Consider the following 27,078-nt stretch of genomic DNA (forward strand, 5'->3'; position numbering starts at 1 on the left):
GCAGGTGGGTATTGTAGTTTTAAGAATGCTTGATAGAAATCTTGTAGGTGTTTATCTCTGTCTGAGGGATTGGAGCAAATGCGGTTGTATCTTAGAGCTTGGCTGTAGACAATGGATCGTGTGGTGTGTCCTGGATGGAAGCTGGAGGCATGTAGGTAAGTATAGCGGTCAGTGAGTTTCCGGTATAGGGTGGTGTTTATGTGACCATCGTTTATTAGCACAGTAGTGTCTAGGAAATGGACCACTTGTGTGGATTGGTCTAGGCTGAGGTTGATGGTGGGATGGAAATTGTTAAAATCATGGTGGAATTCATCGAGGGCTTCTTTTCCATGGGTCCAGATGATGAAGATATCATCAATGTAGCACAAGTAGAGTAGCGGTGTTAGGGGACGAGAGCAACTGCGAAAACTATCAGTACAGAGTCCTGCCCTTCAGTCTAGCAACCACTCCAAGTGTTTTCACCAAGTGCTTGGCAGTAGTGGCTGCTCACCTGAGAAATCAGGGGATCTAGGTATTCCCTGTGGTGCTGGAACACATTTTATAGTGGGGGTGCTGAAAGCCAGCTAAGGAAACTGTGAACCCTTTGTGTTCAAAAGCAATGTGAAAAAAGTGTAATTACTGCTCACACCACACCGGTTCAGCACAGCTCTGAGATTCTCAAGAATGGAAAAATAATGCTAATTTCTTTCTGACAGCACCAGCAAACTTTTCGCAGTAAAATCTGGGGGTGCTGCAGCACTCCCCACACTCCTAGTTCTCACGCCTATGGGTATTCCTGTACACTGATGATTGGTTCATTCAAGGAAGATCAGCAAAGCAGGTAAATGACTCCATCCATCAGATCTTGCAACTTTTCATCACATTAGGCTTTGGAATCAACAGGGGGAAATTATTTTTATTCTCAACTCAGAGAACAGAGTTCACATAGCAGTAGATTCCACAATAGCAAAGGCTTATCTGCCGCAGCATGGATTCAACACCACAGTAGATCTCAGCCAGCTGCCAGCTTACCCTCAAACACTGGAGAAAAGTCTGTTTCAGACTTCTTGGACATATGGCCCCTGCATATATTTAACACAGCATGCTCGCATTTACCTGTTCTGCATGCAAGGATTGTTAAATTGGGAAATTGTTATATCTACTCAACAGACATTACATTGACACGAGGGTGCAGTTCTGCCGAGAAATCCTCTCTCATTATTAACTTAGTGGAAGGATCTTCTCTGCGTATGCAAAGGAGTACCATTTTCTTCACCTCTACCTACGAAGAAACTGGTGATGGATGCTCCCACACTTGGGTGGGGAGCTCACCTGGACCACATTCAGACCCAAACCCACTAGACTCCTGAAGAAACTCCCTTTCACATAAATGTGCTAGAGCTCAGAACTATTCATTTAACCTTCACAGCATTTCTCCCCATGTGATGAGAAATGATAGTCTAGTCCCTGACTATTCCCTATTTGAGGCCTCAAGATCTGATGCCCACTTTGGCAAAGCTATCCTTCAGTCTTTATTTAGGTAGTTTCTGAGCACCGACCTCCTATCTATGAAGTCACGGCTTGTGGATAATTACTTGAAAGAGTAAGGTGGGTGAGGCAATATCTTTCATTGGGCCAACTTCTGTTGTTGAAAGAGACAACTTTCCAAGCTTATCCAATGCTCTTCTTCAGTTCCTGAAGAAGTATGTCTTTTTCAACAACAGAAGTTGGCCCAATAAAAGACAATGATTCACCCACCTTGTCTCTCTAATATCCTGGGACCAGCATGGCTACAACAATACTGCAAACATGAAAGAAGAAAGAACAGTTACTTTGCATACACTAACTGTATTTCCTCAGGATGGGTTGTTCACATGTTTTCCATGACCTGCCCTCCTCCACTTCTATGGACTCCTACAACAGCTGCGTTCTGTACTGGTGAAGGAGCTGAGGGATGGTTTGGCCCAGTCCACCCTTGATACCCTTGAGCGAGATGGGCTGGACAGGTATAGGTGCAGACACAGCCTCAGCAGACAGTGCTGGCCAAAAGAGTCTTGTCTTGAGTGCATGAGGCACGTGCACACCAGAAGTGGAATACATGGGGACAACACATCCTGAAGCACAGTTACTTTAAGGCCAATAAATGTTCTTTCTCCCTCCACACAACAAGTCCTAGCCTCTCCTCCAGAAACTTCTCTCCTGCACAAATATGCAGTTACACATACTCTGGTGCGGCTAACATCATGGAGATACCTGGAGGCAGCCAGATACATGAGTGAAGGCTGTTGCTCTGCAGTATATGTATCTCCCAGAATTCTTTTCCCATGTTGTGCCTTGAGTGTTAGTGCCAGAGCCATAGAGAAGTGCTTCTCTACGTCCATGGGATGGTCACTGGGGGGACCCTGTCTGGCCCATATATTCCTTTACCATGGAGTTGCACTGTAGCTTCCATGCTTCCTGTGGGTCCGAATCTGCCCCCAGAAGGTAGTAGGTGTAGAGTACAGTGGGTCTCTTCTTGAACTGAATGAGTTAGCTATTGGCATATCACAGTAATGTTTTGTTATCTGTACTGGGTATCTGTTCATTTGTGGCTGCAGTTCTGGGTGTTAGGTATGATCTTTAAAGCTCTATATAACCTGGGACACAGGTGTTTGAGAGACTGACTCTCTCACAGTGGCAGCTTAGCATTTGCTGGGGTACTCTGGTAGAATTACCATGATTGGCAGAAAGAGATCATTCTCAGTTGAGAATGTGTACATAATTGTAGACTGTTATCATGTCCCCCATTAGTCATTGCTCAACCAAGCTGTAAGTTTTTATCTCTGTTATATTTTCCTTATGAATCAAGCCCTCAAGATCCCTGATAGTTTTGTTATTTTTTTCTTTACTCCCTCTAATTTTTAAATATATTTCCATCACTGTAGTGCTGAAAAATGAACACAATTCTAGGTGTGGTCACTCTAGTCCCATATAGAAAGAAGTATTCCCTCCTTGCTCCAAGGTCTGATGCTTGTACATATACAGCCTGAAACTTCAAGGCCTTTTTGGGGGGTGGGGGCAGCTATATTACATCCCAAATTCATGTGCAATATGACAACCATGTAACTGTTACACTGCCTACCCAGCTGTTGACAACACATGGTATTCATGATTAGGGAGAATGCACAGCAGAAACAAGCAGCAGTGCTGGAACCTTTTGTGCAGACAAAACAAATTTGGAGGCCCTCTTTGCTAGTATTGTTAGAGAATGTACATATGAGATAGCTGGATGCGTGTGTGATGCATGCACACTTCATACAGGGACAAGCCTCAGTTTCTACGGAAATGTTACTTACTCACTCGTAAGTCCTAAATGCAAACAAAGTGTAATGTTCTGTGTCTGTTTCTTTCCAAGTGTCCAGTAGTGACATTGTCATTATGGGAATAGCAATAGGAAGCATCCTTCTTCTTCTTCTGGTTCTCAGCTTTGCTGTGCATAAAAGAGCTCAAATTGCTCGGGTCTTTAGCAGGTAAGTAAAATTTCATTCACGTTTACACTGTATGATAAGATTGTGACACTTATTTCTAATCCCAGCTCCCCCAGTGTTACACTTGGCAGTAAGCCTGCCATGCATTGCTGGCCACCTGCAAAAGCACCTCTGTTATATTTACTAACTGGTCCATTATTAGCCTAGGGTACTGCCACAGATCTGGTTGGACTCCCGGCTGCTGGATGCTCTCCTGACTGTTGTGAGAAAATTCAAACTAGACCGTGTTGGAAATTTTCTTCTAAAACTGAGTGTAGTCAGTAAATGTCAATTAGGCAGAATGAAATGTTTCATCAAATTAGTACAGATACAACTAAACCTTCATCAATCACCATCTCCCCGCAGTGCCAGGGGATGGGGAAGGACACCACTGGTGTGCTTTACCTTCCCATCTTTCCCATAACTACATGGGGGCAGGCAGGCAGAGCATCGGAAGCTCTGCCTCCCCACGTTCCCAACTGGCTCTAGGGGACAGACAGACAGAGCACCAGGACAGCACCTTACTTGCTCTGGGAACTCGAGGGGATTGATAGGGAAGCAGAGTGAAGGGGCTTTCTGCCTCTCCAGCAGCAGGGCTTGTGAAATTGATTAGAGCCTTCCTTGAATGTAGCTGGGGAGCTAAAAAAAATATGTTTTGGTTGTCCCAAAGTGGAATTTTTCTTCAAAGTCTTTCTGCAGTTTTTTGGTGGTTTTGACATTCTGTCCAGCTTTGGGATTACATTTTCTCAAAACCACGACAGTTTTAACAGAAAGAGACCCCCCCTCCCAGACACACACACAGACACTTCCTCTTTTTGCCCAGTTCTAATCCACACTGATTCGCACGTGCCCTTTGCTTGCTGGGACGGGGTTGAGCTTAGGTACTGTTCCTAGCTTTGTGTGGCTAGAGGCACAGTACCTAAGCTCAACCCTCCTGGAGCAGATCTCAAGTCTGACACCTTTCTTGGCAGAGATGACCCCTGCAGTCCAAATGCCGAGGTGCTGAAATGTGCAGTCTCCCCAACAGCTTTTGCACATTCCTCAGAATCCCACTGAAAGGGTGAGCTGTCTGGTTTACAGTTTACCTCTTCAGGGGTACCTCTAGTGAAAGCCAACAGACATACACAAACTTTGCACAGCTTTCCAAAACACCACTACTCTTTACTTCGTACTATGAGAAACCCAGATCTATACAAAATAACAGACACTCCAAAAAGTGTTTCCCTGTGTCATGTTCCTCACCACTGTGAATTTTCTTTGGGGTTGGGCAGAGTTTTCTGTGGTGTCTAGAATCTTTCCCCTGCCGCTCGTGACTTCTCTTCAAATTCATGGAGCCTTTTCATCCAAGCTAGCTGTTTCTGACATTGACTGATTCACAAACTGGATTCTCCTCCCCCTTGTCCCCGCTATGAAAGCATGCCCATCTCTCCCCGTCTCCTGGCATGTGATGGAGTGTACACACTCCATACCAGTCAGGAAGGGGTTAAAATGCAGTTTTGGCCTCAGGCAGCCCCATCATGCTGAACCTGCAAGGCATGCCAATCTTGGAGCAAGAGATTAAAAAGGGAGAAGCTCAATTTAAAAAGACCCAGCCATAGGAGGTGGACATATCTCTCCCCACTAGTTCACCGAAAGGAGTATTGTAGAGGATGGCACTGCCAAGGGGGTTCTGCAAACATTTCCAGGTAGCCTTTGAGGATACTGAGCTGGGCTACGGCTTGTCAGGTATATCCTGAAAGGAGGGAGGCCAGGGACTTGTTAGGACTATTTTTGTTGTGTTTTTCCTTTGTTACCTTTCCATTGAGGCCTTAAAAGGGCTTGGGAAGAATATTTTTTAAGCAGGCCACAGTAGGAAGACGTCCATGGAAGAAGCAGGAGGTCTGAGGAAGTGGACCTTAGGGCTGGAACCTAGGGTAGAGGGTGGGACTGAGTTCCCCTCCAGACCACCAAGGGAAACCCTAACAAAGGCTCTGGATAAGTGTCATAAGGCCTAGTGGACCTAAAGTCAGTCTAGAACTCTGGAACAAGGCTGCCAGACTGTTACTGGAGTGTACGCTGACTTACCCTGAAAGGGGTGAGACTAAAGAGTGACTTGGCCAGAAGGTTGAGTCACAAGAAAAAGAGGAGCCACCTGAAAACCTGAATGACTGGTCAGTGAGGCTATGGAGAGGGGAAACCTGACTAGGGGAAAACTTACTCATCCCCAAGGCAGTCATATGGCTGACGAGTCACTTTGTCTCATTCCCAAAACTTCTGTTCTTCTGTAACAGGGTTCACGAGCCGCCCTCTTCCTGGGGCCTGCTTGCTGCCCCCAATAAGGCTCAGAGAGTCTTCAGGGTTGCGCAATACCCGCGTCTTTATTTACTTACGGTTGTCCCACCACCAGTGTCTATTTATATACAAGCGTTACAGGATTAATCACCTCCTTTACAGGCAGAGACAGCCTTCAGCTAGGAGGCCTCCACTTCCCTCCCTGGCTGCCCCCTGCCTTCTGGCTCCCTCCCAGCCTTTATAGCCCTTGGCTTGTCAGGCCAGCAGGTGTTGCCAATCCTCAGACTGGCATCAGGCCTTTTCTGTCAGCCCCAATCTGTTTCCCCTGATTGGACCTGACCGGGCAGGGGCTAATTAGGTGCTTTTGCACCAGCATCCTGCTACACCGTGCAATAGCCTTCCTTTTTTCCCCTCCTGGCAGTCCTTTTTAAAGCCCTGTTATCTGACCTTTGTCCCTTTGTCCTGTTTGGGGATTTTTTTGTTCTTTTCAAGTAATGACCCTATGAGTGTTCCACTTCAGGTGTGAACATGCCTTTGATTGGAGATTTTTGATAGCGATGCCTTTTTGGTATCAGATGACCTGCCCTCAGTTAGTGCTCAATGGTCTTGGCCTGAGATGGGTGACTGTAGCAATACAAGAGACACTCTGATGTTTCTAAAGTCTCAGTACTGACCTCTGCACCCTCCACACCATCCATGGCTTCTGGATCACAGAAAACTACTGTGCAGTTAGATTGCCAGACGCCCACAAAGACCAGAGTAGCACCGGTACTGACCCCTCTCAGCTTGGTCTCCCCTCTTTTCAGTTGACCTCTGGTCCTGGAGAAGTTTAGCTTCCCTAAAGACCTCTTTGTCTCAGATGAACCCAAGTCTCCTCTGCTCATAGGTATGCAGGGTCTTTCGGTATCCCACTCGTCCTCTGTACCGTCTTTTTCCCAAGTACCAACATACCACCCTGTACTGAAAATACAATTCATAGGGGCATACTTGGATTCATTGACAGCCAGGGTCTACCTGCTCACAGACGGTTTCATAACATTAGCATATCTAGTCAGGACCATTCAGGGGAGTCCATGAACCTCAGTAAGGAACTGTGTACAGCTCCTGGGTCATATGGCAGCCTGCACCTTCGTGACTGATCATGCAAAACTATTCGTCCTAGATGGGTTGAAAAATCAACTCAATGTCTGTGCTGACATTCCTTTCATTCGCCCACCTCCAACAACACCCTTCACAACGGATACATCTCTCTTGAGATAGGGAGCTCACCTCAGTACTCTCACAACTCAGGGCAGATGGTGACCTCAGGAAACCAATCTCCACATCAACCTGTTTGAACTCCTGGGTAGTCAGGAATGCTTGCCATCATTTCTCACCTCTCATCGGGGCAAATCAATTAGATCATGATGGACAATGTGGCCTGCATAGTCTACATCAATAAACAGGGAGGAATAAGGTCCCCATCTCCATGTGCTAAAGCAACAAAGCTGTGGAACTGGTGTATAGCCCACGAGGTCCAGATTTCAGCTGTCTACCTTCTGGGTGTTCAAAACACCACAGCAGATATTCTCAGCAGGTGCTTCTCCCAGGACTATGAATGGGATCTGGCCTCTCAAACTCTCCATTGTATTACTCCTGGAGGAATTCTGTGCTACTGCAGAATGCAGAATTCCCTGTTTTTCCTGCAGAATTTCTGACTCTGGACTCTGCAGAGCCCAGCTTGCAGTGAGCAGAGCACCCAGCCTGGTGTGGCTGGAGGGTGCACACTCTTTGATCCTCATTCTCCCAGGAGGGGAGAGGACCTCGGAGACCCAGCTAGCTCTGGCAAATGGTGAGGAAGGGCAGGGCTCCACCACACCATGTCCCCTGGCAGTTCAGTAAAGAAGTTGGGGGGGAATAAAGGCTCTGAGGGTGCTGGTGTCTGGGTTGGGGGCTGCCTTGCAGCTGGGCTCTGTGGAGAAAGGGGGACTGGCATCTGGGGTCTGCCCCATGGCTGGGCTCTGTGGGGAGTGGGGGGCTGACATCTGGGGGCTGCACCAGGACTGGGCTCTTTTGGGAGGGGAGGCTGGTGTCTGGGAGCTGCCCCACAGCTAGGCTCTGTAGAGAGGAGAGGGCTGGTGTCTGGGGGGGTGCCCCATGGATGGGCACTGTAGGGGGGGTGCTGGTGTCTGGGTCAGGGGCTGACCTGCGGCTAGGCTCTGTGGGGAGGGGAGATTGGTGTCTGGGCCAGGAGGTGCCCCATGGCTCGGCTCTTGGGGGATGGGGGTGTGAGTGTCTGGGTCAGGGTTGCCCTTTAGCTGGGCTCTGAGGGGTTGCGACTGCAGGTGTCTGGGCCCCGTGGCCCCACACAGCCCCCTCAAGCACACTCCAACTGGAACTGTGTTGTTATAGGGGTTTCTTTAACTCTCTACTCCTGGGGGAATCTTTTTTGCTCTTGTCTGTATTGTTGATAGATATTCTGAGATAAATTACCAAATTAATTGAAACTGGAGTGATTATATTGCGTTATTTTGACATATAAAATATGCAGAATTTTGCAGAATTTTTAATTTTTTGGCACAGAATTCCCCAAGGAATACACAGCTCCTAAAGTGGGGACTTTCAGAGGTGGATCTGTTTGCCACCTCAAGAAACAGTAAGTGTCCTCTATTCTGCTCAAGAGGCGGTCTAGGCCACCACTCTTTGGGAGACGCCTTTCTCCTGTCATGGATGAAGGGACTATTCTATGTGTTTCCTCCAACACTGCTAAGACTAAGGGAGTTGAACAAGATCAGGCAGGACAATGCCAGTATTATACTTATAGTACTGACCTCGCTGAGACAGGCTTGGTGTCCTTACCAGTTTCAGCTACGTGTCCATCCAAACTTTCGATCATTCCCCATTTCCTCTCCCAGGAAGCAGGTCATGTACTTCACCCTAACTTATATATCCTCTGCCTGAGGGCATGGCTCCTTGTGAGTCACAGGGTTATAATCCACCTACTCTGGAGAAGTAAACAAGTGTTACTGAACAGTAGAGGTGAGTCAACCCAAATTACTTGCCTGCAGAAGTGGAATAGATTCAGCAACTAGTGTCAATATCTCTGACATCTGCCAGGATCTGCGTCGTTGTCAGTGATCCTGTATTACCTGTTGGACCTAAAGAAATCAGGATTATCAGTTAGCTCAAATAAAGTTCACTTGGCTGCAGTATCAGCCTTTCATCGTCCAATAGCACAGTTTTCTATATTTCTCACTCTATATCTTCAAGTTTATTAAAAGTTTGGGGAACCTCTACCTCCAAGTTAAGGACCCCACTCCAATTGGCGACCTCAGTCTGGTACTTAATATCTCATGAGACCAGTATTTGAAGCAATGGCATCTTCACTTTTATATGAAGACTGCCCTCTTAGTAGCCATCACTTTGGGCCTCAGGTGTTCTTCAAGGACAAGATCTCTTTACATCCACACCCTGAATTCTTACCTAAGGTACTATGAGAATATCATCTTAACCAGTCCATTCATCTACCGATGTTTTCCCCAAAAAATATGTGTCAACCTCTTTTCATACCCTAGATGTTAGCCTTCTATCTAGATAGGACCAAACAATTTTGCAGATCACCTAGACTTTTCGTATCCATCAGAGACAAATCCAGAAAGTCTACAATCTCTGCTCAGAGATTCTTGAGGGGCATCTCTGGGTGTACCACCACATGCTATGATTCAGCTGGTGCTCAACTCCTCTAAAGGGTCATAGCACATTCTACCAGATGACAAGCAATATCCACTGCATTACTCAAAAACGTTCCAGTATCTGAGATATTTAGGGCGCCTACATGGGCTCCATTACATACATTTTCTAAGCACTGTGCCTTGATCCAGGCTACCAGATCCAATGCGGAACTTGGTAATGAGGCACTATTGTCAGACGTGCTGATTTTAAAATGGCTCACTTTAGTAGCTTCTGTTTAACAGTCTCCAGAGATACTAGTGGAATGGAAAGAGTGTTGCTATCACCATATGATGATATTGTATACTTGTTTTACGTGAATATAGAACAGAAATATTTATTGAACATAACTGCCATTTCTGCTTTATTATTGATAATTCTCTAATTTCCATTTAGTAATGGACGAATACCATTGTCTGGATTCTTTTTATTCTAAATATATTTTCAAAACTCCTTCTTATTATCCTTAACTATGCTGGCTGTAGGATGTAGGAGCATCTTATCTGATCTAGCACTGGGTACTTCAACTGCCACAGTTTCCCTTCTGCCTGAAGTCTTCCACAGTTGGTAGGCTGCTCTGGTGCCTTCGGTGGGTTTATTGGCATTTTTCCCTTTGGCCAAACCTCAATTTAGCCTCAGTCCCCTTTCAGGGATCAAAGTTTATATGAAGTGCTGTGGAAAACCTGGAGTGAGGAATGCCAGAGAGATAGAGGTTGGCAGAAGGCAGCATTTGCAAATTGGTGCCAGTTACTGAAGGTGAAAGAGCAACCCATTCACACAGACTGGTTTAATCTGAAATACGGAAATATGATTACATGGTTCATTAAGACAGGTTGCAGAGTGGTAGCCATGTTAGTCTGTATCAGCAAAAAGAATGAGGAGTACTTGTGGCACCTTAGAGACTAACAAATTTATTTGGGCATAAGCTTTCGTGGGCTAAAACCCACTTCATCAAATGCATGCAGTGGAAAATACAGTAGGAAGATATATATATACACACACACACACATGAAAAAATGGGGGTTGCCATACCAACTCTAATGAGACTAATCAATTAAAGTGGGCTATTATCAGCAAGGGGAAAAAAAACTTTTGTAGTGATAATCAGGATGGCCCATTACAAACAATTGACAAGAAGGTGTGAGTAACAGCAGGGGAAAAATTAGCAGGCAGAAATAGTTTTTACTTTGTGTAATGACTCATCCACTTCCAGTCTTTATTCAAGCCTAATTTAATAGTGTCCAGTTTGCAAATTAATTCCAGTTCTGCAGTTTCTCGTTGGAGTCTTTTTTGAAGTTTTGTTGTTGAAGGATTGCGACTTTTAGGTCTGTAATTGAGTGTACAGGGAGGTTGAAGTGTTCTCCGACTGGTTTTTGAATGTTATAATTCTTGACGTCTGATTTGTGTCCATTTATTCTTTTGCGAAGAGACTGTCCGGTTTGGCCAATGTACATGGCAGAGGGGCATTGCTGGCACATGATGGCATGTATCACATTGGTAGATATGCAGGTGAACGAGCCCCTGATGGTGTGGCTGATGTGATTAGGTCCTCCGATGGTGTCCCTTGAATAGATATGTGGACAGAGTTGGCAATGGGCTTTGTTGCAAGGATAGGTTCCTGGGTTAGTGTTTTTGTTGTGTGGTGTGTAATTGCTGGTGAGTATTTGCTTCAGGTTGGGGGCTGTCTGTAAACGAGGACTGGCCTGTCTGCCAAGATCTGTGAGAGTGAGGGATCGTCCTTCAGGATAGGTTGTAGATCCTTAATGATGTGCTGGAGAGGTTTTAGTTGGGGGCTGAAGGTGACGGCTAGTGGCGTGCTGTTACTTTCTTTCTTGGTCCTGTCCTATAGTAGGTGACTTCTGGGTACTCTTCTGGCTCTGTCAATCTGTTTCTTCACTTCAGCAGGTGGTTTTAAGAACACTTGATAGAGATCTTCTAGGTGTTTGTCTCTGTCTGAGGGATTGGAGCAAATGCAGTTGTATCTTAGAGCTTGGCTATAGACAATGGATTGTGTGATGTGGTCTGGATGAAAGCTGGAGGCATGTAGGTAAGTATACCGGTCAGTAGGTTTCCGGTATAGGGTGGTGTTTATGTGACCATCACTTATTAGCACTGTAGTGTCCAGGAAGAGGATCTCTTGTGTGGACTGGTCCAGGCTGAGGTTGATGGTGGGATGGAAATTGTTGAAATCATGGTGGAATTCCTCAAGCGCTTCTTTTCCATGGATCCAAATGATGAAGATGTCATCAATGTAGCACAAGTAGAGTAGGGGCATTAGGGGTTGAGAACTGAGGAAGCATTGTTCTAAGTCAGCCATAAAAATGTTGGCATATGGTGGGGCTATGCGGGTACCCATAGCAGTGCCACTGACTTGAAAGTATACGTTGTCCCCAAATGTGAAATAGTTGTGGGTGAGGACAAAGTCACAAAGTTCAGCCACTGGGTTTGCCGTGACATTATCAGGAATACTGTTCCTGACGGCTTGTAGTCTATCTTTGTGTGGAATGTTGGTGTAGTGGGCTTCTACATCCACAGGGGCCAGGATGGTGTTTTCTAGAAGATCACCAATGGATTGTAGTTTCCTCAGGAAGTCAGTGGTGTCTTGAAGATAGCTAGGAGTGCTGGTAGCATAGGGCAAGGAGAGAGTCTACATAGCCAGACAATCCTGCTGTCAGGGTGCCAATGCCTGAGATGATGGAGCATCCAGGATTTCCAGATTTATGGATCTTGGGTAGCAGATAGAATACCCCTGGTCAGGATTCTAGGGGTGTGTCTGTGCAGATTTGTTCCTGTGCTTTTTCAGGGAGTTTCTTGAGCAGATGGTGTAGTTTCTTTTGGTAACCCTCAGTGGGATCAGAGGGTAATGGCCTGCAGAATGTGGTGTTAAAGAGCTGCCTAGCAGCCTCTCGTTCATATTCCGAACTATTCATGATGACGACAGCACCTCCTTTGTCAGCCTTTTTGATTATGGTATCAGACTTGTTCCTGAGGCAGTGGATGGCATTGTATTCTGCATGGCTGTCATGTAACACAGCTGGTTTGATAGATTTTAATAAGCGTCTTCTCAAAACCATGCATAATAATTACAATTTCAGCTTGTTCACAAACTGTATTGTCTAAATAGTATGTGGTTTGTATCGTAGGTCCTCCAGAAAAAGACAGGCAACACAAGGTGATTCTGGTGCTGCAGACACAGTAAGTGTTTTTCAAATATATCGCTCCAGTTACTCTCTAATATGTGAAGAGCATATGAGCATTTTCTAGTCTGGAAGATAATCAAAACTTCTCTTCCTTTTTTTCTAATTTGAAAAATGATCATGCATATCTGAAAATAATAAAACCAGAATATGACAGGAGGAGCACCAGTATTGCAACTACTACAGATAAGATTCCCAAATCCATTCCATCTTAATCTTTTATTTTTAGTTCATTTTAGCTTTCCATAACATTCATTTTTGGGGATGAAATTTTTGAAGCCCACAGTTTGCTTTTATTTTAGTTGATTTGTTTTTGTTTTGTTTTGTTGAATTGTAAGCAAAAAAGTTATTGAGCTATTTTACAAACAAGGAGAATGGGAGTGAAATATACTTTCCCAACACAGAAAATCACTGCAAGCTATCTCTCTGAACAGTGATTGTAACCTACACACCTCCTGGGTATGGTGTTCTGTCCTATCTAGTGGCACTGAGACCACTTAGAGAGCGAGAAAGATTAATGAGTCTGTTCTACAGCCTTAGCTCAGTGCCATTTGGCTTTTAGCTCATGCAATAAAGGCTCATGCATTTAGCTCTAGAGATCCCATGTTCAATCCCGCCCGCTGACAACCGGCATCTGTCAGTGTTACATTGTAGCACAGAAACATTTTGGGGTAGCAAGTTGATATTTGGAAGGAAAACAGTCCTTAGAGAGAAGTGCTTTTCAGTGAAAATCAGCTTTGACATGGGCGTAGCATGACAGAAACTCTGGATTCATAACAGTAGAATTCAGTTCAGAATCAGGCCTATTGCCTCACTGAGTTTGCACCATGTTCGGGACAGGAGACCCTTGAAATGTCTTAAAAATAGATCCAGATTATAGAATTTCATTTTTATTTTTTTAATTAATAACTAAGAAATACTATCAAAACTACTCTGAGTAAATCATAGATTCACAAATTCCAAGGTCAGAAGGGATCATTGTGATCATCTAGTCTGACCTCCTGTATAACACAGAACTTCCCCCAAATATAATTCCTAGAGCAGATCTTGTAGAAAAACGTCCAATCTTGATTTTAAAATAGTCAGTGATGGAGAATCCACCGGAATCCTTGGTAAGTTGTTCCAATAGTTAACAGTGAAAGTAATTAAAACTTTACACCATATTTCCAGTCTGAATTTGTGTCATTTCAACTTTCAGCCATTGCATTGTGTAATATCTTTCTCTGATCAATTAAAGAGCCTACTATTAAATATTTCTTTCCTGTGTAGATACGTATAGTCACCCCTAAATTTTCTCTATGTTAAACTAAATATATTGAACTCTTTGAGTCTATCACTATAAGAAATGTTTTCTAATGCTTCAATCATTTCTTGTGGCTCTTCTTTGAACCCTCTCCAGTTTATTAACATCTTTCTTGACTACTTGATACAGTATTCCAGCAGCAGTTGCACTAGTGCCAAATACAGAGGTAAAATAACCACTCTATTCCTACTAAAGACTCCCCTATTTATCCATCTCAGGATCACATTAGCTTTTTTGGACAAGGAATTTAGCTAATTATCCACTATGATCACCAAATCTTTTTCAGAGTCACTGCTTCTCAGGATAGAATCCCCCATTCAGTAATTATGGCCTACATTCTTTGTTCCTAGATATATACATTTACATTTAGACATATTAAAAATGCATACTGTTTGTTTGTGCCCATCTTATCAAGTGGCCGAGATCATTCTGTATCAGTGACCAGTCCTCTTTGTTATTTACTATTCTCCCAATGTTTGTGTCATCTGTAAACTATATCAGTGATAATTTTATATTTTCTTCCAGGTCATTAATACAAATGTTAAATTAGACCCAAGAACTGATCCCTGTGGGACCCCACTAGACGCACACCCGTTTGATGATTCCCCATTTACAATTACTTTTTGAGACCTAATCATTAGCCAGCTTTTAATCCATTTGATGTGTGCCATGTTAATTTTATATCTTTCTAGATTTTAAATAAAAATAGTCACTGTTTAGGGCAACTGCATCTGTATTTCCCCCTCATTGTCCAGCAATGGCACCCATTGTAGGCTCCTGGCTCTTCAGCCATCATCTCTCTTGGGCAGAGACCTACATCTCTCTTAATCCTGACCGGGGTTTTTTTAGGCCGCACTGTTCCCTGTCTACACTGTGAGTTCCTCGGCAAGCCAGAAGGCCTAAATTGGCCTGTGTCTGCACTTTGCTTTCTCCTCAGAGGCTATGAACTATTGTAATTGTCCACAGTTCTAAGTTACCACACAACGCTTTCTAAGCAAGCACATTTATTCTTAAAGTGAAAGCACTAAAAACACAGATTAAAATAATACAAGAACTAACAGACACATGCTAAAAATCTTCCCAGTGGTCACCCCACTGCAACTCCACCCCAATGACAGGTATCAGTCCTTCCAAATCTTACCCCCACCCACTGGGGACAAAAGGTCCTGTCCATTTACTGGATCAGAAAGAAATCCCTGAGTCAGTTTAAACTCAGGCTATTTATCCAAAAGTCCTTTCTTTGTCTGTTGGCCTCTGGAGAATCCAGTTTGAACTAATATATGCAAGCATCACCCAGGGAGGTGGTACATCTCTGGAGATGTTTAAGGGTCCTAGACACCATTTGACCCTTTCACTCACTCTCTCTCTCTCTCTCTCTCCCCATGGTATAATAAGAGCTAATTTAGACTCAATTGAGAGTCTTGTTACATACTGCAAATCTGAAATCACTGATACCTAGGTCTAAGTATTAGGCCTACTTTGGGAGAGTGTCTCTATTGCAAGAGACTGCACAGTGTGCACCAGCAGTGAGGCTCCCCCACTAACAGCTGAAATCTCTGAGAGCTGTGCTAAGTGTGTGTGGGGGGCCTGAAGACATCTTGGCAAGTGGCCAGCCGGGCAGCTGGTGGAGAGATGTGGCAAGCGGCCAGCAGGGTGGCTGGTGGAGAGGGCCAGAGAAGAGCCCCACAGAGGTGTGGCCAATCAGCCGTTGGGGCAATGAGCAACTTCCCATGCAGTGCAGTGTGTAAGGTGCCTCCTTACCCCCCTTGCCTTCCACACAGGGTGGGAGGTGAACTCTGCGGATGAACCTCTGGACTCTGGGGCTGGCCAAGGACAGCAACTGTGAGTGGGGTACAGAGAAGGGACAGGAACATTAAAAGGACTTTTGGGTTGCTGGACTTAAGACTCTGAGGAGAAAAGAACACTGCCCTACTTACTTGGGGGCGGGTCTTTTGCTCATGGTTTGTGTTTATGATCCCTAGTTGCGGTGTTTTCCCAAATTAATGCTGAGTTAATTTCCTCCTTTTATTAAAAGTTTTGCTACGCTCAGACTCTGTGCTTGCAAGAATGGAAGTATTGCCTCCTACAGGCACCCAGGGATGGTGTGTAATTATCCCAGGTCACTGGGTGGGGGCTCGAGCCGGTTTTCTGTAGTATTGTTGAAAAGGAACACTTAGATACTGAATCCGGCCCTTGTTGCTCCTGGCTCCACCCGGCAGAAGGGTTACAAAAGCATCAAATATATATGTGACTGGTCTGGACTTTATTCTGTCTGCACATTATTAGTGAGACCAAGTCATGATCTCTTGTACCTAATTTACCATTAATTTTGAGTTCTGTGATGAGTTCTTTTTCTTTTTCATGATGAGGTATAATAAAAAATTCCCCCATGCTGGATTCAACACTCTGAGTTAGGAAATGATCATCTGAAAACTGACTATGTAAAAACAGGTCCTTCTTACTTAATAGACTTGTTTCCTGTGTATATCCAGCCACAGCAAAAGATGTTCCTGACCAAACTAAGTTTTTACTCTGTGGCCCTTCATAGCCCAGCAGAGACAACATCACTATGAGAAATCACACATCAGCAGAACTGTGAACTAAGTTCTGATGACACATTGCTGGTACTTGAGCAAAGATCTCAGATTGGCGTTCAGATGCCATGGGAGTTTATGGTGCTGGCAGTCTGACTGAGAATGTTCAATCCGGAGTCATTGAGACTGATGCAAAGAATGAATGTAGCTTCTCTGTAATGATCTTGTCTTCCTTGAGTGCCCCTTTAGCATCTCAATCATCCAGTGGCCCCACTGATTTTTTGGCAGGCTTCCTGCTTCTGATGTACTTAACAATTTTTTGCTGTTAACTTCTGGGTCTTTTGCTAGTTGCTCTTCAAAGAACTTAAGAACTTAAGAGTGGGCATGCTGTATCAGACCAATGGTCCATCTAGTCTAGTATCCTGTCTTCTGACAGTGGCCAGTGGCAGATGTTTCAGAATGAACAGAACAGGCAATTGTTGATAGATATCCTTTGTCATCCACTCCCAGCTTCTGGCAATCAGAGGCTAGGGACACTCCGAGCATGGGGTTGCATCCCTGACCATCTTGTCTAATCGCTATTGATGGACCTATCCTCCATGAACTTATTTAGTTCTTCTTTGAACCCGGTTATACTTTTGGCCTTCACAACATCCCCTGGCAACGAGTTTCACTGGGGATAGGGTGGGATTCTCCCTAATGGAGCTACTTACTGGATTGGGACCTAAGAGAATCAAGTTATACTTGAAATTTTACAACTAAATCAGTGTAAATACTCAAGAGTGAAAAAATGCATTGCAAGATGCTATACATAGACACACACACACGGTCGTAGAAAAAATGTGCAATGATCTATGAAATTTGAAAACCAGTATGTGAGCATGTGATACAATATCCCAAAGCACTCTCACAAGGGACATATTAAGGTTGTTTATGCAACTGGCTGAGGCTTGGAGGCATGAGGATTTTGTATTGTCAATTTATTTATTTATATCTCAAGTAATCCTGGACTTTGTGATTATTTATATTTTAATGTTGCAATAGTTTTCTAAGGGATAAGATGGATGAATAATGAGACCCTTATTATAAATCTAAAGAAATAAATCAAATGTCCTGACTTGAGGGCTTAGCTTGAGGTCTCTTTTGAAATGTTTTGGAATAGTAATACATCTCACACGGAAACTGGTAAGTTTACCAAATAATGTTTCCATGTTGTACAAACTTTTGCTTCTTCAAAAATGGTTCCAAAGGAATATGGCAGCTTAGACCTCTGAATGCCAGATCCTGAATGACTGTGGGAAGGATAAATGTGGTTACATAAAGTTTGCCTGTTACAGAGACCATGCTTTAATCATTGTACTTTTTTGTTTTGTTTTGTTTTAGAAGAGTGTGAAGAAGAAAAGCAGTACTCGGTCTAAAAAGTAGAGGGGAAGCTATTTGTTTAACGAAACAGAGGATACTGGAAGATTGAAAGAACAATGTTGTTTTTATCAGTTCAGCCATCGAAAGAACATGTGGAACCCTGCTGAGATAGTGGTGTGTCAAAATTCCCAGTTACGTGGGATTTATGGAGAATTACCTAGTTTTGAAATTGTCAGTTTATTTTGTTCTTCTGTTCCACTTTATTTGAATAAACAGGTTTTGTCCTTATTTATGCTTTTCTTTCTGTATTCACATAAGTGTCTCCTCAGAGCTTCATAGAATCTCATCCTGCTTCTAAGCTGGTTCTGTCCTCTGTATCCCTAGAACTCTCTATGCCTAGGAAGCAGAAACTTAGCTGTTCTTTGAGTGCATTCACATGTGCTTTCGACTGTATGCGTATACACACCTCATGCACAGTTCTCAGAGAACTCTTTCCCTCACTGGGGGACTTGAGTATCCTCTGTTGCCACACACCACTGCAGGCTGGCATAAGAGGGTGGAGCAGCTCCCAACCTCGCTCAGTCCCTTCTTACTACCAGTGGTGGTTGTGGAAGCAATCTCAAACTTGTTTGGATAAGTGGTGTGTGTGTGTGTGTGTGTGTGTGTGTGTGTGTGTGTGTGTTTACCAAATTCACACTCATGGAAAAACACATCATGGACCATGAAATCTCCCCAGTGAAATATGCCGAGGAAGGGCAAAGCTGGAGGCGCCCCAGCTGGGGCTTCTACCATGCACTGGGCTTCAGCTGCTAGTCCTGGCAGGTCTGGGGAGGGACTGGACTTCCTCTTCTCCTGCAAGGGCCACTCCCAGAGCCAGGTCAGACCCACCTCCAGGAACCTCCCCTGGCTACAGGAAGCTCAGTACTCCCATCCCACTTCCTTTCCCCATTGCTCCCAAGCTACAAGGGGAGGGGTCAGTATATAGGGAGCAATCACGGAGCTGCCCCTCCCTGGCTCTGGACCCAGTGCTTGGGGCTTAAAGGGGCCTTGGACTGGCTGTGGGAGGGGGACCACAAGGCCCCCCCAATCACAGGACAGTTGCCTACTTGTAAGGCCAGCCCTGCACCCCCAAAAAAGTGATGACCCTCCCATACCATGCAACCCTCATGTCTGTGCTATTTGCTGCTCTCCAGTTGCCCAGCTCTAAGGCAGTGCCTGTCAGCAGCACCACAGAAATAAGGGTGGCAATACCGTGACCCGCTACAATAGCCTTGCGACCCTGCCCCACAACCCTCTTTTGGGTCGGCACCACAAGGTTATAACACCATGAAATTTCAGATGTAAATATCTGAAACTGTGAAATTGATGATTTTTAAAATCCTATGATGTGAGATAACTAATATATTATATATATAAGTTTAAGTTAGTTTTAAATGCTAGATTTTAGTTTAAACAAGTTTTTATCTTTTAATACCAGGCTTCATACCTGACCTGCTTAAAATGTTTTGAAGAATCCCACATCAGTCAGTGACAAATGTCACATTTATAAAAGATTTAAGCTCCATTCAATGAAAGAAAGAGTGGTGACTCTCAAGTGTTTACCCATGGAAGCAGCATTTTAGCCTCCAGGGGATTCATCTCATAGGGAGAGCGCTCCAAGTACATCAGCTTTGGTATGGAGCGACCCACCAGAGATGTCTGCAGCTCCTCGGTCCCTTTCACTGGTGCTGAAGAAAAGGCCTAGGCCCTCCTCAGGTTAGGTACCTGGCTTGGGTATGTTAGTACCGAAGCCAAGTAGGGGCAGAGCACTCTTCAGCTAGAGCACTCTTGCTAGAGCACTCTTCAGCTAAGAAGAAGGGTTCCTCACCTCTGGAGCTTGTGCTAGGTCTGTCAAGGGCATTCCCTGAAAAATCGCTGTGGTACAGCCATCAGTCATTGCCACTCTCAACCACCCTAGAGGCATATGCAGCCACAAGGGATCTGCTTATCCACTCAGTACCAGTATCCCAGGCGATGTAGGAAGGCTTACAGTCGGTTCTGAAACCTGCAGCTCCTACCTCATCACAGCAGGAACCCGTGGCACGATTGCCTCCCAAGCCTATGCAAAGGCCAGTGCAGTTGAAAGGCAAGCCTCTGAAGATATCCCTAGCACCAACATCCCCAGGTTCAAGTTACATGTCCACAGTTCCAACTGGTTCTGCCCCCCAGCTGTCATTCGTTTGATTCTTCTTCTTCAGGCTTAGAAATGCATTTGTCTGTGTCCCATCCAAGACCGAGGGCACACGCTTCATCAGAGACATGGGAAACATGGGTTATGCAGGAATCTCAGCACTGGCAATGGCCTGGTCAAGGATAAGTCCCAGGCCCAAAGCAGTGGCCATTCTAGATTCCGTCCTCCCACTAGGGTCCCCCTGCAACCTGGCTAAGTTGAAGTGCTTCTCCATTTAGTCCTATCAGAAAGGAGTATCTCCGGAGCAGGCACCCCTGAACGTCATACTGCACTACCTTCTATACCTAAACCATTAGAGTTCGGCTATTAGCTCTGTACAAATACATATTGCAGCTATTTGGGCCTTGCACACCTTGGTGGATAATAGATCCCGTTTTTCCAACCCCATCATCACCAGATTCCTAAAGGGCTTAGTCAGATTGTAACGCCAACAGTTTTTCCGTGTCCGGCAGACACCCGAGGACACCATCCAGGAGATCTTGCTGGACGCCGCCAAGATTGATGCCTCCCTGCTGGCACCGTGGCAGAAGATAAACGCCCTGAACACCTTCCTGATCCCACGCATCTTGTTCACCCTAAGGGGATCCGCCGTGGCGAAGGTGCCCCTCAACAAGGCAGACAAGATCATCTGGAAGCTGGTGAAGAAGTGGCTGTTCCTTCCCCAGAGAGCCAGCAACGAGCTGGTCTACATCGCCCACAGGCACGGCGGCGCCAACGTCCCCTGCATGGGTGACCTGTGCGACGTTGCAGTGATCACCCACGCCTTCTGCCTGCTGACGTGTCCCGACGCCACGGTAAGGAACATCGCGGTGAACGTCCTGCGTGATGTGACAGAGAAGCGGATCAGCAGACGACAACACCATCGTCACCCCGAGCGCCGGGGCGTGCTGGAGAGGACTCTGAAGGTCGCCATCCACTCGCTGTACATGGAAAGCCTGAAGCGTAAACTGGACCAGGGTAAAGCCTTTGAGTTGACCAGCAAGTGGGACACCAGCAACCACTTCCTCGCCGGGGGCGGCTTCATCCGTTTCGCCGACTGGCAGTTCATCCACCGTGCCCGGCTCAACTGCGTCCCGCTCAATGGAGCGGTCCGCCACGGGAACCAAGACAAGCGTTGCAGGAAGTGCGGCTACTCCAACGAGACCCTGCCCCACGTCCTGTGCAGCTTCAAACCCCACTCCAGAGCCTGGCAGATGCGCCACAACGCCATCCAGAACCGCCTGGTGAAAGCCATCACACCATGCCTGGGGGAGGTCGCTGTAAACTGCACCATCCCCTGTACCGACAGCCAGCTACAACCTGATGCTGTCGTCACCGACGAGGCCCAGAAAAAGATCATCCTTGTCGACGTCACGGTCTCCTTTGAGAACAGGACCCTGGCATTTCGCGAAGCCAGAGCTCGTAAGCTGGAAAAGTACGCCCCCCTGGCCTACACCCTGAGAGCGAAGGGCTACGAGGTGCAGATGGACGCCCTGATCGTCTGAGTCCTGGGCGCCTGGGACCCCTGCAACAAGCGTGTGCTGCGGATCTGCGGGATCGGTCAACACTACGCACAGCTCATGCGGCGCCTCATGGTCTCAGATACCATCCTATGGTCCAGGGACATCTACATCGAGCACATCACCAGCCACCGACAGTAGCAGGAGGCGTGAGCCAGAGTGACATCGTTCTCCCACTACGAGAAAGGGACCAAGAGACTTTCTCCGTTGGATCATATGAACTGGAACCATAAACTCCCTGAACATTAAATCTCACCAAATGAGGGTCAATCCATCCTCATCATCATATCCACTCATTATACTCCACACCCGAACATAGCCACTTTATGAACCTTATACCCTCATATCTCAATGCCTGTACTTTGACCCATCAACCTTTTACCCCCAATCGGGGATATTGCAGATTATGTATTCCTTATGCCGCCCGATCTTAAACCAAATTTTTCACCCTCGATAATCTGTACGTTATTCCCTGATAACCAGAAATTTCTATGCTTAAACTCTGTACCGTTCACTTTTTTTTTAACATCATCTTAATAAAAATCTTTAAATCTGTTCCTATCCCTCCTTGGGATCTGAACTTGGTTTTACCAGAGTTGATGGGACTGCCATTACAATTTTACTCTCTGCTCCACCTCTCTATAAAGGTAGCATTTTTAGTTGCCATTATCCTGGCCAAATGATCAGGTGAGTTAAGAGTCCTAGTGTGTCAGCTGAAATTTCTCACCAAAGTAGTCTCTAATTTTCATTTTAACCAGGCAATCTGTGAATGTTCTTTTTGTAATCTCATGGGCAGACTATGCTGTCACAGGGGCCAACTGCCTCTCAAGTTCCTTTCTATCACTGATGCAGAGGGATTGAAATGGTTAGCAGGGTCCTTACTCTAGCACACTTGCGTAGGTCGTGTTTTGATCAATTTGTATAGAGTTAACTTTAGAATGGTTGTTAGTGTAGGTTATTTGGTGGGGAGTTGGGCAGGGATTGATACATTTGTATTTTTGAAAGTATTCGGTTTAATTTTGGGTAATCCTTCAGTCATTTTTTGTTTTCCTGATGATGGTTCTACAAAGACGGTGTGAGTATGAGGAAATGCAGTACCGTACATTTCTGATTTTTGGACAACAGGGTTAAATCCATCCCAGTTGTAAGTACACTGAAATCAGTAGTGCTGGTCCAAGGATGAATTCACACCAAGGAGCTTCTGGGCTTACCCCTGAATTCCATGAATAATGTTACATCAGTATTGGATTTCACCTGCCAGCACTAGTCTCTCCCTCTTTACCACCACCTTTCAGGATACCAGATAAATCACCAGAGACCAGAGAGTACTGAACTGTCAGGGCTCAGCCCTGCTGGGTGTAACATATACAAAGACCAGCTTCCAGTGGAGACAAGTTTAATACAGAGCCCATGGCTAGGAGGTGGTTCCATTTTGTCTCACTTAGTATGGCTGCGGTCAACACACCACGGTGAATCTCAGTATAAAATTTCAGCTGAACAGTTAGTGAGTCTAGCCACCATGTGTGATGCCTTAATAATTGCTGTTTAACTCTAGACACCAGTTGGCAGACAAGACCTGGCATAACTCCAACACTGGTTTTAACTGACCTCTGGTTAGTGCTCACTCAAGCTGTAGTATTGCAAAGCCTCCTTACGTGTGACGTTCCCCTGGTGTTATCCGGACCGGTGATCTGCTAGGTCACTCCAAACCTTGACTCTGGGGGCCAGCCTGACCCTGCTCTGCTGTGAGAACTCCCACTCCTGGGCTGTTCACATACAGCCTCTGGCATGTAAACTGCTCCTTGGATTGTGCAACCGAATGACACTAGCCAATATCTCCGGTCCCAGACACAATCCTAGAAACCTTCGTCTTGCAGTGTCCAGTTATGCCCACTGGACACTGCAAGCTTATATGAGTTTGTCAATTTAACAAAGAAATTGATATGTACCAGGCTTTTATCCCAAGGGGACTCTCTGACATGCTTCAAACCAAGTGCACTGCTTCAGGTAGAATAAACAGATTTATTAACTACAAAGATAAATTTTAAGTAATTATAAGTCAAAACATAAGTCGGATTTGGTCAAATGAAATAAAAGCAAAACGCATTCTAAGCTGATCTCAACACTTTCAGTGTCCTTACAAACTTAGATGCTTCTCACCACAGGCTGGCTGGTTGCCCTTCAGCTAGGCTTTCCCCTTTGATCAGCGCTTCAGTCGCTTGGTGGTGATGTCTGTAGATGGAGGTGGAAGAGAGAGGAAGAGCATGGCAAACGTCTCTCCCTTTTATCATGTTCTTTCTTCCCTCTTGGCTTTGCCCCCCCCCCCTTGAGAGTCAGGTGAGCATTTCCTCATCGCAGTCCCAAACTGACTAAGGAAAGGGCGGTGACTCACTTGAGAGTGCAACAGATCCTTTCTTGCTACCTAGGCCAGTGTCCTTCGTTCCTGTGAGGCTGGGCTGGGTTTGTCCCATACGTGCCCTGATGAGGTATGAACTGCCCCTCTGCTCTTGGAGAGTTTTTGTCTGGGCTTGTTTTAAGCTACGAGGACACATTTTCAGTCTCATAACTATATACATAAAATTACAACCTGTAACATTACTGTAACAATAATTACTATAACATTACAACAATGCTCAGTGCATCATGAGCCTTCCAAAGACACCCGACATGACAAACTTTGCATACCACACTATCATATTATAAAGATGAACATGGGGGGTGCAGGGTGTTCCCTCGAGGTACAGAATGTCACATGTATTCAAGAATTTGAGATATCTGGGTGTGCATGCAGTGCAGAGTACATTTTTAAGTGTAAAAAAGAATTTTAATTTGCTGCAATTACATTGGCCAGTTTAAATGAACTATAATGGCCCTCCCCTATCCTCCCTTGATGACATTAAGCTAGGCAATCTAAGCCCTCATTATTTCACTGATCACTGTTAAGAATTCTTTGCCTCCTCTGGCTGTCCATCCACTGTGACCCCCACACTGGGATCAGTGGACAAGTACCTTGAAAGGAGAGTTGAACATTCTTGAAGGCTGAATCCTAATTTGATACGTGGAGGAGTCTCTGCAAGTTTTTTGGGTATAGAAAGGTATGTGATTGGGGGGTGGGCGCAGATGCTATGGAATGCCTCAACTTGCTCAGAATACCTACAGTAGAACCTCAGAGTTACGGACATCTTGGGAATGGAGGTTGTCCGTAACTTTGAAATGTTTGTAACTCTGAATAAAGCACAGTACAGGCTCCAGATCCAGCAGCTGACACTCCAGGCCACGCTTCAGCAGCAGCTGAGCTGCTCCCTACTCAGCCCCTGCATGAGTTTGCAAGCTTGTCCCCCTATCTGCAGAGGTGTGTCTGAAAACAGCCTGTCCCCCTCCCCGGCGGGAGGTGGGGTGAAAGCAATGCAGACCCTGCTCTGCTGGCTGGCTCTGGCTGCCTTGGACTGGCAACCCCACTGTCTTGCTGTAAGTGGCTGCCCCGTGCGTGGGGGTGGGAGTGGGGTGGAGACAGATGGCCCAGATGTGCCTACCTTTAAGATGTAATACAGGTACAGTACAGTATTTGCTTTTTTTTTTTTTAGGGGGGGGGGGTCTCTGCTGCTGCCTGATTGGTTACTTATGGCTTCACTTGGTGTCCGGTTGACCGGTCGGTCCGTAACTCTGGTGTTCGTATCTTTGAGGTTCTACTGTATTTAAAAGTCCAGTGACACGTTCTGTTCTATGAAATGAGATACTGTATAGAATATGTTGGCAGGATGGCCAGAAGTCTGCTTCAGGTGGGGCCTTTTGCTTGAAGTATGGAAGTGTACTTGCTTGTAGTTTATTATTTTAGTTATTACAGAAAGTAGGTTGGGAGGGGGATTTTTTTTTTTTTAAATCTTGCTTCTCCAGCCCTCTGCAAACAACACTGCAGGTAACAAGGGACAGTTAGGGCTGTTTGAGGTGCCCCATCCATTCAGAAACTCAGCATAAGGACAGCGTTGAGGCAGATGATCAAAGAGGCAAAGGATATGATGCTCAAGCACTCCTCCCCCACATCTTTTGCTGGAGGAGGAGGGGGGCCCCCCCAACATGTTCATGTGTATTAAGAGCCCTGTCCCACAAAACTCATATTCAGCAACAGCAAGTGGCAAAATCTGCCGCCATATCCCTTGGTACTACTCCCCCTTTTACATCAGCAGGGGACAAAGCTATCTGAAAAAAGTAAAGTATTTAGAGAAATATGCTGAAGGGAAAGTTGAAGGACAAACTGATCACAGAGCATTCTCACCCAGAGTGTCCTTGGATTAACAGGATATGGAGAGTCAGGGCAGAAAGAAGGTTGAAAACATTATTTAAATTAACTGTTCAAAATTCTGTTTCCTACTGTTGTAAACGTGGATATAGTGACAACACAGGAAGCAGATCTGAGGAGTAAGATGATGAGACTCTGAAAAGGACACCTGCCCATTTACTTAGGGCAGAATTGCCCCATACATGAGAATAACCTCCATAAGCTATAGGAAACTGAGTCTGTACTTCCAGTTTTCACCTACTCATATGCCAAGGCAAGGAGAGGGCAGGACTGTCCTCCCTGAGAGTCTGGAATGGGGCTCAGTCCTTTAATCAACAGATTTTATGAATGGTAGCAAGGAGGTTCAGTACCTGTGCACTGCCTCCTAGAACTCACTACAGGAGCCTGCCACCACAGTGGCCCTTACTATTGCTAAACATCCACTCAGAAGTGGTGCCTCACATCGCACTGGGGAATGCCTAGTTTGCGATTACTAATTATATACGGTTTAATAGTTTATAAAGTTATATTGATTATAGCACCACCAATTTGTATGGTACTACCTAGAAAAGGTTCTACCCCCTGGAGTCTAGCATTTACCCAAACAAAACTACAGATCATCAGACCCTTAGATTATAAAATACTTAAAGGTAGAAAACTGGTCGTCTTACTTTTATAGCACTGTTCAGACTTCTTAGTTTATACAGTGTTGTAAGGATCCTTCTATTCTTCTTCGAGTGCTTGCTCATATCCATTCCAGTTAGGTGTGTGCGCGCCGCGTGCACGATCGTCGGAAGATTTTTACCCTAGCAACACCCGGTGGGTCGGCTGTGGAGCCCCCTAGAGTGGCGCCGTTATGGCGCTGGATATATACCCCAGCCGACCCAGCGCCCCCTCAGTTCCTTCTTACTGCCCCTGACGGTCGTTGGAACAGTGAACCGCGGCATAGCTGCTCTTCACTATCCCTAGCTTCTCGTTATTGTTATTATAGTTAGTTGTATATATAGTTATTCAAGTTCTTAGTTAGTTAGTTGTGTAGTGTATATATAGTTGTAAATTTGTTATCGGGGGTTTAGGGGGTGTTTTTCCCCTTTTCCCCCCCGGCGCACAGCCGGGCCCATGCCCAAGGCTCCTGGCTTTAAGCCGTGCGCGTCCTGCGGGAAGCATATGCCAACAAGCGACCCGCATAGTTCCTGCATGAAGTGCCTTGGGG

General features: G+C 45.5%; 1 protein-coding gene across 1 annotated transcript in view; it reads left to right on the forward strand.

Moving 5' to 3' along the window:
* LOC113407719 (disintegrin and metalloproteinase domain-containing protein 20-like) overlaps nucleotides 1-21,047 on the forward strand; it is a gene marked incomplete at its 3' end in the record, with an annotated part of 214,612 nt that extends 193,565 nt beyond the window's left edge. The window contains 4 exon segments of the mRNA XM_026657440.1: nucleotides 3,374-3,488; nucleotides 12,608-12,659; nucleotides 20,543-20,605; nucleotides 20,756-21,047. Of these exon segments, the coding sequence (XP_026513225.1) occupies nucleotides 3,374-3,488; nucleotides 12,608-12,659; nucleotides 20,543-20,605; nucleotides 20,756-21,047 (522 nt within the window).
* Between the last annotated feature and the right edge of the window lie 6,031 nt (nucleotides 21,048-27,078).

Source organism: Terrapene carolina, unplaced genomic scaffold (genome assembly GCF_002925995.2).
Source record: "Terrapene carolina triunguis isolate 2854851 unplaced genomic scaffold, T_m_triunguis-2.0 Scaffold244, whole genome shotgun sequence".
Taxonomy (NCBI): Eukaryota; Metazoa; Chordata; order Testudines; family Emydidae; genus Terrapene; species Terrapene triunguis.